This window comes from Zophobas morio, unplaced genomic scaffold (assembly GCF_036711695.1).
Source record: "Zophobas morio isolate AGI-343-1 ecotype UQ-CSIRO unplaced genomic scaffold, CSIRO_AGI_Zmor_V1 ptg000011l, whole genome shotgun sequence".
NCBI lineage: Eukaryota > Metazoa > Arthropoda > Insecta > Coleoptera > Tenebrionidae > Zophobas > Zophobas morio.
This window is the reverse complement of record NW_026972116.1, coordinates 3384338-3402919: the sequence shown is the minus strand read 5'-3', so window position 1 is coordinate 3402919 and position 18582 is coordinate 3384338. Positions and strand designations below refer to the sequence as shown.

The 18582-nt window shown below is 32.3% G+C and overlaps 1 protein-coding gene across 3 annotated transcripts in view; it reads left to right on the top strand.

The window, feature by feature from the left end:
* The window catches only part of LOC135126680 (zwei Ig domain protein zig-8), a 208207-nt gene extending 192246 nt beyond the window's left edge, over nt 1–15961 (top strand). The window contains exon 5 of one of the 3 annotated variants that reach the window (XM_064052751.1): nt 13048–15961. In XM_064052751.1, coding sequence (XP_063908821.1) covers nt 13048–13154 — 107 coding nt within the window. In that variant the 3' untranslated portion in view covers nt 13155–15961. Of the gene's footprint in view, nt 1–13029 lie in introns of all 3 variants that reach the window. The other 2 variants (XM_064052750.1, XM_064052749.1) reach the window with 2 other exon arrangements.
* The last annotated feature ends 2621 nt before the right edge of the window (nt 15962–18582 follow it).

Sequence of the window (18582 nt, the reverse complement as noted above, 5' to 3'; positions counted from 1 at the left end):
TGGCTATATTAAGACTAAATAAAAAATGTTCTAATGTTGTTTAGATAGGACTTTACTCGCATCTAAAATACCATTAAATGAATCCATTTTTTTAGATAAATGATAAAATTTGATTCTGTGAATTTTATTTTCTTTATAACCCATATAAGTTAAATTAATTAGTGTATATCATTCAACTACAGATAAATGAGCCTGCTATGTAACTGTTTCTATTCAGTTTTTCTTAATATAAATTTGTAATGAAGAATTCAAGTTTTTATTAGGGAACAAATATTCAGTATGGATAATATTCAATAAAATATGCTATTCTCAGAATTTCAGGAACACCGTACCTTATCTACCACAAGTGTAAATGTAGATAAATGTTATCAGGTTTTTTAAGGATACAAATTAATATTTAATCTTAAAGCGCATGCTAGATTCCAAAGCTATCGAATTTGTAGTAGTTAAATTGTAAAATGTGCTGTATAATTGTTTTTTCAAAAATTTAGAAGTGTAAAGTAAAAAATAAGGACAAATTAATAAACTACAATACAAGAAGTATGTTAAATATTTTACAGGAGTAAAATTTATAAAGAGTTTACTCATCTAAATATTGGGATGATCTGATCAAATTGTTAATAGGGATAATCACACAAATTTTGGTTAGCTTTTTGCCATTTACATGATATTCCCAAAATACACTTACATTTCAGTTCAGTATTTTGGGGTTTACCTAGGTATATCATAAAATTATCAAGAGGCAATTAACAAGAAAACTGAGACGGAGACCTACTTTTTCATACTCTCGAAGGTATGAAACCTCGAAAAAATATGAAATTAACCATTTGTCAAATGCACCATAATAATAAATAAATAAATAAATAAATAAATACGTTTATTGTCCAACAGATCTCTCCAATTACAGGACAACTATATCTAAATTAAATAAGTAAAATAAGTAAAATTAAATGAAATTAAATTAAATTAAATTAGATTAAATTCGATTAAATGAACATTTATGTAACTATATACATATATATTGCATGCAAGTTATCTAATCTGAAAACAAGCTCTAAATTACTGACAATTACTAACAGTTTTTTCATCAATTAATTAAGTAATTATAATTTATAAAACCCCTTTAAATATTGTAGTACATTTTTTAGTTATAGAGCCTAACTTTTCAACATATATATCACACTGTTCACAAATCGCATTACAATTTTTACAGGCAATATATATCGGTGATTTCAACATTAAATTAGTTCGACATCGGGGTAATTGAAAATAGATTGAAAAACGAGAATTTTGCCGAGGAACAATAAAACTTATGTGGTTCAAAGTTGTCATATCATCAATTACGCCATGAATTAATTTATGAATAAATGCTATTGATTGCATAATTCTTCGTTGCCTTAAAGATTGTATATCAAATTGTATTAATAATTGGTTTTGATCAATATGATGCACGGGATATTGAGAGTAAATTTGATAATGTAAAAATTTTAGGAATCGTCTCTGTACATTTTCCAACAATGTAGATTGATAAGCATAATATGGAAAAAATATTAGTGAACAATATTCCAGTTTCGACCGTACTAATACAGTATACAGGGTGTTCATTTTATCTGTTCACACCTGAATATTTCTGCATAGGCAACCCATTACGTTTCATAAACAGCTTTGATAAATTTTTATTTTTAAATATTAATGAACGCATAGATAGCAATTATCAGAACCAAAATTATGACAAATTGTTTCTGTCAGGCAAATATTTTTAATTTTCGTTTGCTTTAAAATATTTTCGAATTCTGAAAAAACAGACATGCTATTAAAATTGGGAAAGTGTGACAAAAATTTTGATGCTGTTGTTCGTCTCTACGCCGGGCAATATACCAATAGCAGAACTCCTTCAAATCAAGCGTTTAGAAAACTTGAAAAAAATTTACGAGAATTTGGACAATTCAAAAAAAAATAAAGAAATCGAAATGTAACAACACCGGATAATGAAGCTGCTTTAATTGAAATTGTAGCAGAGAATCCCCACGTGAATCAAAGACAGTTTGCAAGACAAATGGAGATTAGTTTGGGTTCGGTTTTCAACATCTTAAAGGTTCATCATTTCATCATTTTTCAACATTTAACGCGATTTTATCCGACGGTTAGTGTTTTACGAATTCGTGAGGGCTCAATTACGAGACAATCAAGATTTTTTATTTAACGTTTTGTTCACGGATGAAGCCACATTTACCAACAACGGGTGTGTAAACAGACACAACTCACATTACTATGCCCAGCAAAACCTCATTAATATCAGGAAAAGCAGTGCCAAGAAGTTTTCAAAGTTCAAGCTTGGTGTGGGATTGTTGGTATACTATCCTCAAACATATTTGGCGTTTATGACTTCACACCAATTTGACTCCCATTATAATTCAATAGGCCGTCACAACCGGATGTCTTAAACCCGCTCACCGATACCTACCTGAAAAGACCTTTTCGACGTGCCAGGGACGGTCGAGACGCGAAGGACCGGACTCAGAGTAATTTTGTTTGTTAAAATTTTCAAATTTCAAAATTTCCTAACAGAACATGATTTATACTTTGAAGAAAATTACACAAAGACACAATTATTAGAAGTGTTACACACTCGAAAATTTGAGAAACAATATAAAATAGATGCTATGGCGCGAGATCGTGGATTTAGGGTGATTAGACTTCCGCCGTACCATTGTATATTTAACCCCATCGAACTAATCTGGTCGCAAATGAAAAATAATATAAGAAGGAATAATACGGCACCAAAATTTAGTAGTGCAACAATTGACAATAATTAGGGAAGAAGCTTCCAAAATAACTGCCGAAATGTGGGCCAATTGTGTACGACATTCCGCAAAAGAAGAAGACCAGTACAGGGCACGGTTGATAACACCGTTAATTATTAATTTAGAAGAGTCGAGTGATGATGACAGTGACTATTTCGATCAATAAATAAGCAGTAGTAGTTAATAAGTAAATAGTTGTGCTGTAATAAAAAATGATTGAGTACAAAGTTACTTTGTTTTTACTTAAAATAAAAAACTCGAAAGGCGCAGTTGTCGGTAAATGCAAAACTCAGTCCTGCCCTGTGCTTTTACCAGAAAAGGTCTTTTCAGGTAGGTATCGGTGAGCGGGTTTAAGACATCCGGTTGTGACGGCCTATTGAATTATAATGGGAGTCAAATTGGTGTGAAGTCATAAACGCCAAATATGTTTGAGGATAGTATAACCATGTCATTGGTCCACATTTTTTTGAAGGAAATTTAAACGGACCTATGTATCAAAATTTTTTAAAGAATATTTTACCTGAACTGCTGGAAAACGTAGAACTAGACATACGAAGAATATTTTGGTTTCAAAATGATAGCGCTCCCGCTCATTGGCAAAGAGACGTTAGGAACTATTTACACAGAGCGTTTGGATGATCAAAATTTATTGCTAGAGACGCTTACGCTTGGCCTGCACGGAGCCTTGATCTAACGCCATTAGATTTTTTTCTTTGGGGGAAGGTGAAAAATGACATTTATATGTAGTGTACCAATCGAAAATGAAAACTACTTACGTAAAAGGATAATAGCGTCATGCAAATCTATAAGTCCCGACATGTTAGACAAGAGTTCGTAGAAATTTTGAACGTAGGATAGGACTTTGTGAACAAAGTGGAGGCAGCCATTTTGAACATTTATCATAAATTCGTTTTTGTTGTAATCTGATCCATTAATAAATTGAGTATTCATTTTTTCAATTTTGTCATTATTTGGCATTGACATCATTGTCATTTTTTTCTGTGATTCCTATGACTGCTTATTAAAAAAATTTAAATTGGACGAAGTCGTCTCTGGGGTGTTTAATATGTTGCGTATGCAAAAATTGTCTGGCGTGAACAGATAAAAGTTTTTAGTATTGACACTGGGATCTTTTCTTTTCTTTTTTTGTTCTCTATAACATTAGGCATTTAGACATCGGGAACAACTAACAATGTAAAATAAGATATACAACAAGGTGATTACTGAAAAATACTAACACAATTTCACGCAACGTCAGTAGAAAGGGAAATACTGAAATATTCCTTTGTCACGCACATTATTGTAGTTCGAATATTAAGTGGTTATTTTATAGACTTAATAATAAATATCAGCTAGTCAAATGGACTGCTTCATTTTCTCGGTCTGTCTTAAATGAACATGAATTCGTAAGCCATAAGCCATAAGGAAGGTTTTACTGAATGTCATTTTGTAATCTATCGTTCAAAAGTTTTTGTTCTAACAATTTTTTATAGATCTAAGCACTCCTTTGGGAAATCCATCAAGTTAAAAGAGGTAATGTGATTAACTACATTATATTATTATTACTACAAAACTACAAAACAGAGTCGTACCTCGTGGCAAAAGCAAACGATAGTGTGACTGTGACGCATATCCCACATAAAATACCAAATATTAGGGATTTCAGATCGATGGAAATGATTAACAGTATTTCTTTTGTCATTCAGATGCATTCTTGTAATCACTAAAACTTAAAGTTTAGGAAAAATTGCGCAATTTCTTAATGCATCAGTAATCGAACGAGTAATCAAATTTTAGAAGCGTCAAGTAAATATCTGTTTTTACATGGCTGCCTACAATATTACCGACAAAAATGTCCAAATATATTAAGAAATATCCTTTAATTTAAAGCATAACCTTTAATAAAATCGACAAAAGATGACCATAATTACATCCAATAAAAATTTTAACTCTGAATTTTTGCTCAAACAGAAGTTAACCTGGGGTGTAAAATTTAATTAACACGGGAATCTCTATGGCCACTTTTAAACAAGGTGCACTGTATAATACCGTCCTTGCCGACGCGACGGTTCCGCCATAATCAGCATCACCTGTGCGAGAATTTTAAAATTTCAAAGTAGGCGGTGAAAAAGTTTGCAATTAAAATGTGAACAAAAACGTTCTTTAGACTTATAAACTATTCTTCAAGATCAACAGTACTTTTGTTATTATTTTCAAATCCGGGTGGGATCAGACTTCTCAGTTTTGTAAAATTCGTAATTTGGATACAGATCTATATCCGGATTCTTCGTTCTTCTGAATTCAAATCTACATCTGAATAATTAATTAATTAGTGTGTCCGATTGCTGATGGCTACCGGGATCTAAAACATTTACTTTTACGGACCATTTTAAAATTTAAAAATCCTGATCTAAAATTAACAAGTTAATAATTCACGAGATAAGATACAAGCCTCGTTCAGCTAGTACACTTGTTGCTGGTACAGTAAAAAAAAATGGTCAAAAGTTATTTCGACAGAACTTCCCTGCCTTTGAGTACAACTCCTTTCGAAAATCATTTGATTTTGTGAATTTTATTCGCTTACGCTTGGGAAGTATTGTAATAATAATTAATATGTAAACTTAATTCATATTTTAACCCAAAAGTACAAAATATGTGCGCACTTGATATTTGGGATTGTGTTAACACCATCAAAGATAACAACATTAGTGTGGAATAAATAATTTCATAGCAGAACATAACGATAACGACAACTGATAGATCAGACGAATTTAAACTAAAAGTCATTTGACATTTTAACAATGACGATGGGACGATGTGTTCATATGTAAAACTAATTATTGAAGAGGTATTTAAACATTGTACATTAATGTACCGAAATGAAACTTTCCAAAAGCTGATGGCTATAGAACCCTTCCGAACGTCAGAGCGTATTTTTCAATAAAGGTATAATGATTTTTTGGCGTGATATTGTTAGCTTACTGAAGGAACTGAATCAATAAATTTTAATTTACCTCCAGCAATCTGTAACTCACTTTTAGTTTTATATTCGTTGACCATTTGTTACGAACACTTTCAAGCAACTCACATTTATTAATTTTTTTCTTGTCCTTATTGGACTGGTAAACATTTCACTTTTACATTGCCAAAATATCAAACTTTTCCAGAAACGACTATGACGATTTTAGTAGTCTATGAATAAGCTAAGTGTATTTGTTAACGCAAGTAATATTTGCATATATAGGTATGTACACACTTTAAATTTTATTTAAGAAAGTTTTAAAATACTAAATTACTTTTGAAAAATAAGTTTTTATCACAAAATGAGAAATCAAACTAGAAATTCTGAAAATACTGTATTATTATTTTAAATAAAATATTAACAAATAATGCCATAAGAGTTTTGTTATTTTTTTCTACGTCAGTCTGTTTATAAATATATAAGACTACATGAAAATGTAAATAAATATTAAAAACAAATCTATTCATAGTAATGCGATTAACCATTGGATTTCTAGTGAATATAAGAAAACATACGTTTATAATTAAAAAATTCACCACAATAAAACGAGTATAGCTTTTTCGAAAAATGATAAAATTTGATTATGCATTTTTTTATGAGAACCCTTATAAATAAGTTAAAATAAAGATATGTTAAAGTAAATGTTAAGAAGCGTGCTGCACGTACATTTCGAGTGAGTTTCCGCTTAACATTTTGTGATGACGTCATCAACATTTTTGCAAGGACATGTATATCAACTTGTATTGATGCACTGCAATACAGTATTGTATTCCCAAACTTTTCTGAGAAAATGGAGTGAGCTTCTTCTGATTTAAAATCAATAAAATAAATTGACTCATTCATTAATTTTTTGGGCCACCTGTATAAGCAAATCTAAAAAATATGAAGGCAGTGATAAATCACAAGTATAGACTCATCACATTTTACAAATTTTGGATGGGATTTATTCGGCAACATTTTAAGATGACGTCATCGATTTTTTGAGGAGGATAAACAGATACATTTTCATTAAAAATTTACCATGCTTACGATGAATTTCAAACATCTGCAAAATTTCAAAGCATTCGGTTGTGCAGTTCCTGATTTAATCAATAAAATAACTTCAATCTTTCATTAATTTTTTGAGTCGCCCTGTACATATAAGTAACTAAAAACTATGAGTGCGTTGACAAACTACAAGTATACGGTCATAATATTTTGCATATTTCAGAGAGGATTTATTCGGAAAAATTTTGAGAGCACCAATTTTTTTTAGACGGGATAAACGAATAAATTTTGTTTAACGATTTACCATGATTACAATAACCTTAAAATAATTACAACATTTCAGATCATTCGGTTTTGCAGTTTCAAAGTTAAATTACAAAATAGCTATTATTATGCAGTTTTGAATTTTTTCCGAAAAATTGTGGATGACTAGAGTGAAAATTCGACACGTATTCACATACCACAAGAGCTGCAGGAGTATTTTATTTTATAAAATTTAAAAAACTTACTATTATAAACTTTGGAGGTGACTTCAATATACATACAGAATTTCAAAAAAATTAAATAATTAAAAAAAAAGAGAACTAGAGAAATTCATGTCCTGTTAGTGTTCCTTTAAAATACAATTAAGTTTTGAATTCTTGTATGAATTTTGTAATAGTTCTCAAACGCTATTGTGCTTCGAACATCCATACCCACCAGATATATTATCTATTAACCACCAGTAATTCAGGATACGTGAGCGCCAAAGGTGAATGTACACATTGAGGAAATTAGACTACAAATAATTCGATACGCAGTTATTGTTTGTAGTTGGTAAACATTAGATGGACAAGCGTTTTTTTCTCTGACTTCATTGTATATTTTACACTTTCGTATGAAGAAAAAGTTAAACACATGCCAATATTGTCGTTACCTAAAAGGCTGAAACAATCACTTCATTTCCACCACTTCTGTGCTCTCCAAATGACCCGAAAAATGTAAATTTACTTTCCTTATGTACATTTTGATGTCATGCAAAATAACAACTTTGTTAACCCTAACTCAACTTTTGGATGGCGGTTTCGTCAATATTTGAATGGGCAGACATACAGCTGACAAAGTGACGGCCAGTTTACATATTTATTGTTACTGCTTGTTCACCAAGCTTGAAGGGCTTCATTTTCATAATCTCGTATACCAAATTTACTGTATCAAACATAGACTACAAAGGGTTTAAACTGATTCGATAAAGTTGCGAAGCGCAACATATGAAATTTTTATTCAAAATAAAGGACAAACTGTACAAAAGTCAGAGCCACTGTGCTAGTTTGGAATGAGTTTTAGTCATTTTAAAGCTACGCCAACGGTCTGGTCGGAAATTATTTTATAAATGTGCAGTGCTAGTGTCGTATGTCTTTCCAAGCTCTAATTAACTGTGACAGATGTACATTTTTTAGCATGCTTCTGGATTTTTGCCTCTGGAAATCACAGCTGTGTCGGCTTTGTTGATGAAATTAGTGTTACAAATAGAATTTTGCGTTGAAATGTGTGCTAGTTTTGACAAAATGTACGTTAAATAGTAAATTGCATTTACAGCTTCAGTCATGAGTTACATTTAATAAAAAGATATTTTATTAACTGTCGCCATCTGTATGGCTTTAATTCGGTCCAACAATTTCAGTAGCTCATAAAAAGATAACAATAAAAGTAGAAATAACGGAAGCGGGATGACGATAGCCATAAAACAAATTTTCCAGTGAAATTATTAATTAAATTCCCATTATTTATTTGTTATAGGTTCATACTGATGAAGGCATTTTCTAAAAAAGAAAAATATCTTGAAACGCTTCGTTTCACGGTCAAATATTTATAAAAAAAGTCAAGTGTTAAACCTCAAACTATAAGATGTGCATTTCAAGTAATTAGAGAGGATCTTAAAGAGATAATAATTCCTTGGCTGGCCATCTTGTGATTTAATAGTTTGGAACCCTTGTAGTCTTACTAGGATAATTGCTTTTTAAGGAACTATAAATTCACAGTATTTACCGCACAAGGGTTTATAGTACCACAACGGTGTTAAGTAAATTGTGGTCTTTAAACCATATGCGGAAGAGAAACATTTCCCTAACTCTGCATGTAAATTCTGGAAACATGATTTTTGGTTCACTTGCTCGCCCATTTCCGTGCAAAAGCCATTATCCAGGATGATACACACAGAGAGAGATATGTTATACATTAATACTGAATGAAAAATGTATGTGGAACTTGTCTGAAAAATAACAGACTGCCATGTTTTTAATGCTGCGATAAACGAATAAGCTGCAAATTTTACGAAATTCTTGCGTAAAATCGTGTGGGAAAATGCACATAGCCAGTAAACGAAATTTTCATTTTTATTTATTAGGTACTTATTCGCTGGATGCATGCATGCCTGCATGGATTCATATTAGGGTTTTCTGAGACAAATTTTCATTTTTACTAGTCGAGCATAAGCCATAGACGAATTGTAATAGGTTCTATTCAGCGAATGGCTACTTTCATATTTTATCGACGTTTCATGATCCCTAGAGTATGAAAAAATAGGTCTCCAGTTTCCGTCTGTCGGTCTTCTCTGTCAATATTATTCCATAAATAATCCCCGAAATTATTGTACTGATTCTTCTGAAATTTTATCTGTATGTTAGGAAGATCGTGTAAATGACAAAACACAATAAAATTTGTTTGATCATCACTACCGACAACTTGGCATAGTAAATTCATGCTATTTAAATTTTATTGAAGAACATCTCCTGCACTTGCAGTTTATTATTAAAATATTTATTGTTTTATCCCTCCTAATAATAAAGCTATTCTTTAGATACGTAACAATGTCAAATGGATTGCGGCACTGTCGGAAAGCGTGCGCTTTGCGCTGGTTCGATCCCCGGGGCATTTCCAGAATTTTTTATTGATCAAATCTGGAATTGTTCACCAGATTTTCCCGAAAATTTGGGAATACAGTACTGTTATTACTAATTACACTGCCACATCTCTTTAAAATATCATCACAAAATTTTGTTATGAAAAAAGTTAATTGAAACGTACGCACATGCTTTTATATCTGTATTTTAACAGTCCACACATATCTTGATTTTAACTTATAGGGGTTACTATAAAAAAAAATTGGTCGGCATAACTTCCCTCTCTTCTGAAGTACAGTGAAACATGTCCAGCATTTTCGAATGGGCCCACCCTGAATGGCGCCCGTCATCGTTTCTCTGTCATACTGAACTTTTTTACCTGCGATGGGTACCTGTACTTATTTAGATTAGTGCCTAATAGATTCATCCGCATACATGCTAGCGTGTTGACCAGTTCACTTAAATTTATGTTTCCGCGTGTTATTGTTTGCGATAAAAAAAAAAAAATTAATCCACTCCCTTCTGAAGTGTGCATGTTACGCTACTGACTGCAGTCCGTTGGCAGATTCTGATGACTCACCATGTTGAACTTGAAATAATCCATCTCTAACAACCCTTGTCCTTCAGCACTAGGTAATAGCAATCTGACGCTCAAGTGTTTATTTATGTTTATCCATCGGAAGAACGTCTCGTAGAAATTAGTTTGATTTGAATGACTTTGTTTTCTCAAAACACAGGACTACAATTATTAATTAAACCACAACCGAACAAAATGTTCTGATTATTAGCTACAATTCTTATTTTTTCATTACTATATAAAGACGTGCGGGTGACTCGTTCTTAATTTGACCAATAAAAAATTTTTAACGACGTCATCAACATGGATAATACTAGTCACAGCACAAAAGAAAAATAGTTACAGCGTAATACCAATGCAAGAAAAAACAAGAACACGTATATCAACTTGGATTGGTGCAGTGTAATACTAAAAATAACAGTATTGTATTCCCAAAATTTTCAGAGAAAATGGAGTGAGCCGTTCCTGAATTAATTTAAAATTTGAATGCACGCATTTATTTTCACAAAAAAGTTAAGCGCATTAATTAAAATAAATATTAAATAATTTCTTTATAATACCTGATATGTAATCTTAACTTTCAAGTGTGTTAACTCGGAAATCTTTACAGATTAACGACTTCAAAAATATGACCGTGTATGCACTAACACATTAAAGTTCCAGCCTGATACGACGCCCATAATGGCGAGTAGTTATTTTTTTGCTTTGATGGTAAACACCCTATACGAGAGAAGACATAAATTTCCCTAATGTACTACTTTTAAATAGTCGTATTAAGATCGTTAGACACTCTAATTAAATATTTTTCTTTATGACTTTTCATTAATGAATACGTTTAGTTAATTTGTCAAGACATCATTCGAGAGACAAACTGTGTGAACTAAAATTCTGCACCAATTTTCTCATTTATGTTATTTTGATCTTAATTTCCGCAATTTTTATTGATATTCTCTGATATCCCGTTGATGGTGGTATTGATTTCAACTAATTTTTCATTGGTATTCCGGTTTTCCTTTCATAATCTTCGACATTGGTATTCATTGCTTTCGGTTTCTCTGTTTTCCTCTTTTGCCCCAACGGCCATGACTGTAATTGTCGTGCTGGGTATATTTACAACATTCATTCAACAATAAGTAACCTCTTACAGAACATACATTTACGTGGAAGATTCAGTTCATGTATGATTTATAGAAGTTAATTTAACCATGCAATATTTTTATTAAATGATGCATGGTGAATTTTAGTATATTTTTAGGGTGTAGTGTCAATGGAAAATAAATTGGTCGAAGGTTATTTCGACAGAACTTCCCTCACACCTGAAGTACAATAAAACATATTCAGCTTTTTCGGACAATTACAAAATTTGATTTTCTGCTTTTTTATGAGAATTTCTATAAATTAAAAAAAGATATGTACGTATAATATTAAAGAAAATTTAAAGAAGCATGCTACGCGTATGTTTCAAAGGAGTTTTTTCTTTACAAAATTTTGTGATGACCTCATCAACATTTTTCCAAGGAACTTGTATCAATTTCTATAGGTGTAGTGTAATGCTAATAATAACGGTATTGTATTCTCAAATTTTCGAGATGATGAGTGAGCCGTTCCTGATTTAATCAATAAAATAAATTCACATGTTCAATAGTTTTTTGAGTCACACTCTATAAGCATTTCTAGAAAATATGAATGTAAGTTAAATCACAATTTTTCACATTTTCAATAGGATGTATGCAGCAAAAACTTTGAGGTGACTTCATTCATTTTTTGGAGGGCATAAACAGATACATTTCTGATACAAATTTACCATACATACACACATACGATATATTAAGGTCTGCAATATTTCAAAACATTCGGTTTTGCAGTTTCTGATTTGAGTTACCCTGTAGAAGCAATTTTAAAAAATAAAAATCTAATGTACCGTCGCAAGTATATAGACTCATATTTTGAGAGGATAAGTAAAGATATTTTGGTTAAAAATTTACCATGTCTATGACAACTTTAAAACGCCTGAAAGATTTCCAAGGATTCGGTTTTGCGAATTCAAAATTAAATTGGAAAATGTTGTTAAACAATTTGATTTTTTTCCCCAAAAATGTGGATGTTTATGAGTATATTATTCTATACAATTTAAAACCCATTTATTGTGTACAGTTTTTTAGGCTGATGTCATCACATTATTGGTGAGGATGATGAGACAAACTTTGGTTAGGGTTTTACCATCTACATGATATTCGTAATACACGTATAAAATTTTACAATATTCGGTTCGTTAGTTTCAAAGATTATTTGTCTATCAAAAATCTACCCAGACGGCGGACGGACAGACAGACAGACAGATGGAAACTTCAGACCTATTTTTTCGTAGGGGGTCTAGGTACATCGACAAAATATCAAATTAACTAGTCTCCCGATGGACTCGATTGCAATACTTTCTTACGCTCGGGAAGTTAAAAAGAAACATGCAAATCGATAACTTTCATTTAGAGTAATTTCTTTTAAACTGCTTTTTGGTGTTAGACTGTGGAAAAACAATGATGTTAATCTAAATTTCCTTTTGTTTCTTCTATATTTTTGGTTCTTGATCGGTCACCACGTATTACTGAATGTATTCATTATTTTAGAAAACAATTTTCCCATTTAGATTTAATAAAATGGAAAACGAATTTTGTAGCTAATGATTAAGTTATACCTAATTTTTATCTGAATACCATCATAAAAATGTTCTGAGCAAATGGAGGTAGCACTGACTACTAGGTATTTTTGTTCCAGGAGAACACCCAGCAGCGATGCATCACGGGCGCGGTGCTCTGCAAAGATTATCCCATGCGACCATCCTCCTCAGTTTGGTGGCCTGCCTAGTATTGCGCCACCCCACGTAGCGGCAATTTTAGGTGATACTTCCACAAATAACAGACTGATATGTGAATAATCAGTTTAAAATATCTCTCCGTATAACGCTGCCGGCCATAGTGATGGACATGCTGCGTGTCAGTGATATTGATGAACTGCATTAATATTAGTAATTACATTCGTACCTCTGACTATAATCGCATGAATCTCACGACGTGATCATTTCGTTAATGATTAAAACGTCAAAACTGATCACATGATGTAGTGGCCCCATTGTCGTTATTTACAATTAGGCACTTTGTAAATTGCATGTGAAGACAGACGGGTTCGAATCCGCGTTTACTGAAAATTGTTATGTATGAAATTTTTATATCCGCGATGGTCAGTTCTGCCGACTAGTAAATGCACTTGTCCTATGTCTGTAAATTAGTTAGATACGACCATTCGATTAACTTAAAACCAGTGCTCATTTATGACGTATAACTTTAACTGAGAGGATCAAACGATAAAATGATCGTTGTTTACTTTCGTACCACACTATAAATTTTTCTGGTTTCAGTCTGAGGTTCATGCTATACAGTCACTAATTCTAAAATTCCACATATAAAACGCTCTGACATTTTGTATAATTTGTTACGTCAGAGTTTTGTACATATCATAAAGAAAAGCAACGATTTTCTCTCTTGTACATACAAAATTTTGATATAGATAAGGTCGTTTCAATTTTGTACATAAACTGTCATCGATAAATGAAAATAAGCTATGACATTTTCATTAACTGCCATAAGTAAGATGTAATTGTGTTTCCCGTCAAGTTGTTGGTTCTGTCAACGTCTTAGCCTAACCCTTTTAAGCTCCAATAATAATTGAATTACGTCAGCATTGCAGGGGTTCACATGAAGATCTCTGTGAACAATCTAACCAACCTTGGCAGTTTCTCAGCTTCTCCAACGTATTGAATAATGGCTTCAAATGTTTGCAGAACTGGGCAATCGCAGATACACCCTTTTATTACAAAATAATGCAAACACACCGTTAGCTTAGTCAGTTTAGACATTTTGCTACGAATTAACAATCCAACTGAAAGAGAACACGTCTCGTCGCAATAATAAAAACGGATCCATTCGAGTTGAGTTGCCATTCAATTAACTTATTGTCTTCCATCAGGCGAAAAAATGCGCATATATTCTGACTTCACTGTTTTCACAGGCTCAGGCAATTTATAAATCAAATCATTTTCTTGAAGGCGCAATTTATAAAGATCATTAGGAGAGAGAAATCTAGGCGCAGCGATTCGTCGATCATCAAACATGAATGTTTGCTAACATCGAGTTATGATAAATTGATCTTGGGTTTAATTATGCAGGGGAAGGCCGAGATATAGTAAAGTAAACATAATTCCATCTCCTCGAGTTTTTAAAGAAACAGAAAACGGTCATCCTTCAAGAATAATAGCTGCAGAATTGGAAGATGCAGTTGTTTTTGCCTGATATGGCTTTTTCATAAGACATTTGTGATTGATGTTATGAATTCCGATGCGAATATGATAGACTTTTATTTTTGAATGGACCGAATTGGAAACTGAACAGTTTCCGTTTGCCGTTTATTGCGATAAACCCTTCGACATATTGGAATCATTTATTTATTTTCAACAAATGTTTCGCAGAGTTTAAGTAAAAACTATAGAAATATTTATGAATATTTTCAGTTTCTGTCCGACTAGTCAGATTTTTTCTTTTGCCTTAAAGGTGTGCTAATTAAAATGAGACCCTTTGATATCCGGTGACCCAACTTTTATAATTTTCGAGTTCGTAATTTCGATTGGCTCCTTGCCACCGGCACGTTACCAATTGTGAACTAATCTAAATGCTTTTAATTTGTTTCCTGTCGCCTGTTTCAAAGGAATAATTTTCTCTGATATCGCCAAAGACAATGTCGGAACCCAGAATTTATTTGCTCGATTCTTTTTTCATTAAAAATTTCCGGGATCAGACAAAATCAAACGTCGAATTTTTTGCTGTGAATTTAGACTGCTGGTGGGCATTTGAGTTTGAAATAATTTCAAACTTCTGCTATGATTCTTGAGTGTCTGTATGTTCTTCTTAATTTCGTATTTACACTGTTATTGTCAAATGCGTCCGCAAATGTTATCGAAATTAATTCTACAATAATTTCTAAGGGCTGAGCTTACCATAGGTCAAATATTATTGTACCAAACTTCTAAATGATTAAAGCAAAACTTTTTCAGACATCAACGACTGTTATTCTTTTATTATTTTCTTAGAATACTCAACGTTATGGGAAACAAACAACTGTTTTAACTTACGTGACTGTTATTTGTTACTGAAAAAGTAAACATGGCAGTTTTGTTTCCTGAAGCGGCCATTGTTCAATCGTGGAGAATTAATAAGGAACCGATAAATCGACAAGAACTGAACAACTTCGCGGCACTTAATGTAAGTTCATGATGACAGTTCCATAATTGTATTAATTGAGAAAGTTTTAATAAACGCAGAATTTGTACCTTAAGAACATCTCGACCTTATAATTTAAAGTCTTTCCATAAAGGTAAAAAATATTTGTGAGCTGTTAATATGTAAATATGTATAGTTCGTACTTTTGTTTGAAATGAATTGCTTAGTTTATTGTATGTTTTTGTTAAATCATGTGATTTTTGGTGTGATAAAACTAAAATGTAAAAATAAACGTTTTATATAATTGATGACCAAAATTTTAGTGAGAGATTTATTAAACGGTAATAGCTGTTGGGAAAATTCAAATTTATTAATGGTATGTAATAGTGAACTGTAAATATAGTCAATGGATTCAATGTTTAATTTTCTTAAACCAATATAAAATGTCATTGATTTATTTTAAATAAATTTACGATTCATATGACTTGTGTGTTTTCATTTAATTCTCGCGGCAAACCTTATAGATAATTTTCTGAATTTTTTTCCAACATTTCTATAATAAACAACATTAATTAATTACCACGAGTAAAAGCTTCAAGCATACTTTCTAACAACACGAAATTTCAATTAATTAATAAATTAATGAATTGTGCCGAGTAAATGGGCAGGTAGAGTGCCACGTTAAAATTACTCCTCCCAATAGAGGTAATGCGCAGCCATTCCATAATTAATACGAAACGTACGTTCGTACGTTCGTACAGTCTACTAATTATCTGCAGCATATTTTCATTCTACAAAAACACAAATACGATGTCAGCAGCTTTACAATATCCATTACTAGCCTAAAAAATGCATGCAAACCCACAACTGTTATGAAAAGAAAATTCAGCTCTGAATAAGTTTAACTGAAACGCTAGTGTTCCAGAGCACAGTGCAACGTAGAAATAATTTCAAAGTCTAACCATAATTGAATGTAGTTACTATCTCATGTTTATTTTGTTGGTGGATTTATCCAAATAGTGGACACTAAAAGTCTGATCGTTTTCAGGTTATCGTGGCGTAATAAACACAGTTTATGTTAGTTTCAATTTTTTATATCTCACTTCTTACCACATAAAACTCACCGTAATTTCACCTCATAAACCAGATAAACCAAGTCTTTTATATCGAATCGTGCTTGAATTTTATCAGCTTCGAATCAATTTATTACTTCCCTCCAAGCCCAAGGCTTTTTCTGCTTCCCCGTTCCTTTGTTGCTAACAAAGTAAGTAACCTGAAATCACTGAGGTAATTAGTAGAAATCATGCTGCTATTTTTGAACATTGGTACAGATAAATGTCACTGTTTAATCAAATCTTGATAGCGGTTGAAGCAATCTGCAAGTAGCAAAACGCAATTAATATTTGAAACAGTCTGAGTTTGTCCACGTCAGAACAAGTAATAATCTTGAATTAAATACGACTAAGGTTACAGTTTGTCTTTGTTAGTTTAACTAGCAAACAGACCAAAATTAATAATTTCTCGTCCTTGCTTCTGAAGTGGATGGATAGGACGGTTACTGTTGTATAGTACACGGAAAACTAGGACATACAGTCAACATAATTACGTTCAGCAAATAAACTCGTATCAAAGGGATAGAAAAGATCAGAGTGTTTTATACAGCAACAAAAATAAACTAGTAGGTAGATACAACGCTGCTCAATATACACAAAAATAAAAAACTGCTTCTCCCTTTTTGCAGGTGAAGTCGGCTTTAACCTTCTTCTGTCCAAATATACTTGACTCATGTAGCGATGAGAATCATTAATTTCATGTGTTACGTATTTTTTTATTAATTTGTCGGTTTCTGTCAGTGAAAACTTACTTTGCATGCATAAAACTAGGCCGGTAACCTTGTTCTTACTGTAAATTTTACCAGGCTGATATGTCAATTTTACCAGGCTGATATGTCAATTTTACCTTACAACCATATAGAAGATCTTAAGAGGAACTGCTCCTGCGTGTCACAGTAAAATTGAACGGTGCTTCCTAAGAAATGAGTTCCTGGTGACACTAATTTTTAAGTTGCCGTCTCGGGTGGATCATGTAACACTTTTGTTCTTGCAGTATTTTCGTTCTCAGTTGCGGCTGATGACCTGGAACTGCTGGAAGCATTGCAACTAATATCAGTTCATGAAAATATTCCAACATAACATTTTCTTCACAGTCGTCATCCTGCCGTTGTTTGAATGTCTCAGGTGATTTCTGATATCTGCCTTTTGTTTTTCTCGGTATTATTTAAAGCTTGTTCTGCTGTATTTACGACGTTTTCTGGTGTAAATACTGACCAAAAAAATGTAATGTGACATTGGAATATGTTCCATATGATATGTCATGCAAACGCGATGAACCGAATCTTTTTTTAAGCATTTTTTGTTATTTAATTGTTTCAAATTTTCTACTTAATACGAACTAAGAAAATATTGAACAGACCCAGGATGTAATAAGTTCATATCTACTTAAATGTCTTGAAATCCTCACTCGTTAACGTTCTCTCGGAATTCAAACATACATCTGCGGCTGTTATGAGTATGACATTCATTACATCCTAGGTATGTTAAGGGTTATTAATTAAGTGAAGTGGTGAAAGTAGTAAGCATTGTTTCAGTCAGGGAAATTTTATCAGTGTATATGTTATTAAGTAATTCGAGAAAGTTATTGTAACTCATTGGACGAAAATAAATCAAGAAGAAGTTGTAATAGGTGGACAAAATGATTGGATTCCACTACACATAGTTAATGAGTACAGAAGCAGCTGCTGTGGAGTAAGTATGTCAATCTTCAAAATTTGTACGCGTGCTGATCAGCATTTGAGATGAAATCTGAAGGCAATATTGTTGGATGGCCTGTTTCAGTGCGTCACTGTTTGCATAGCTGGTATTGTTCGAATATAAACGGTTAGGAAGATATACAAAAAAAAAAAAAAATCACAGGGATTTAAATGTGGCGAACGCACAGGCCAATAGGTCGCTCCGAAATTTCCAATCCAACGTTGCTGGTTCAA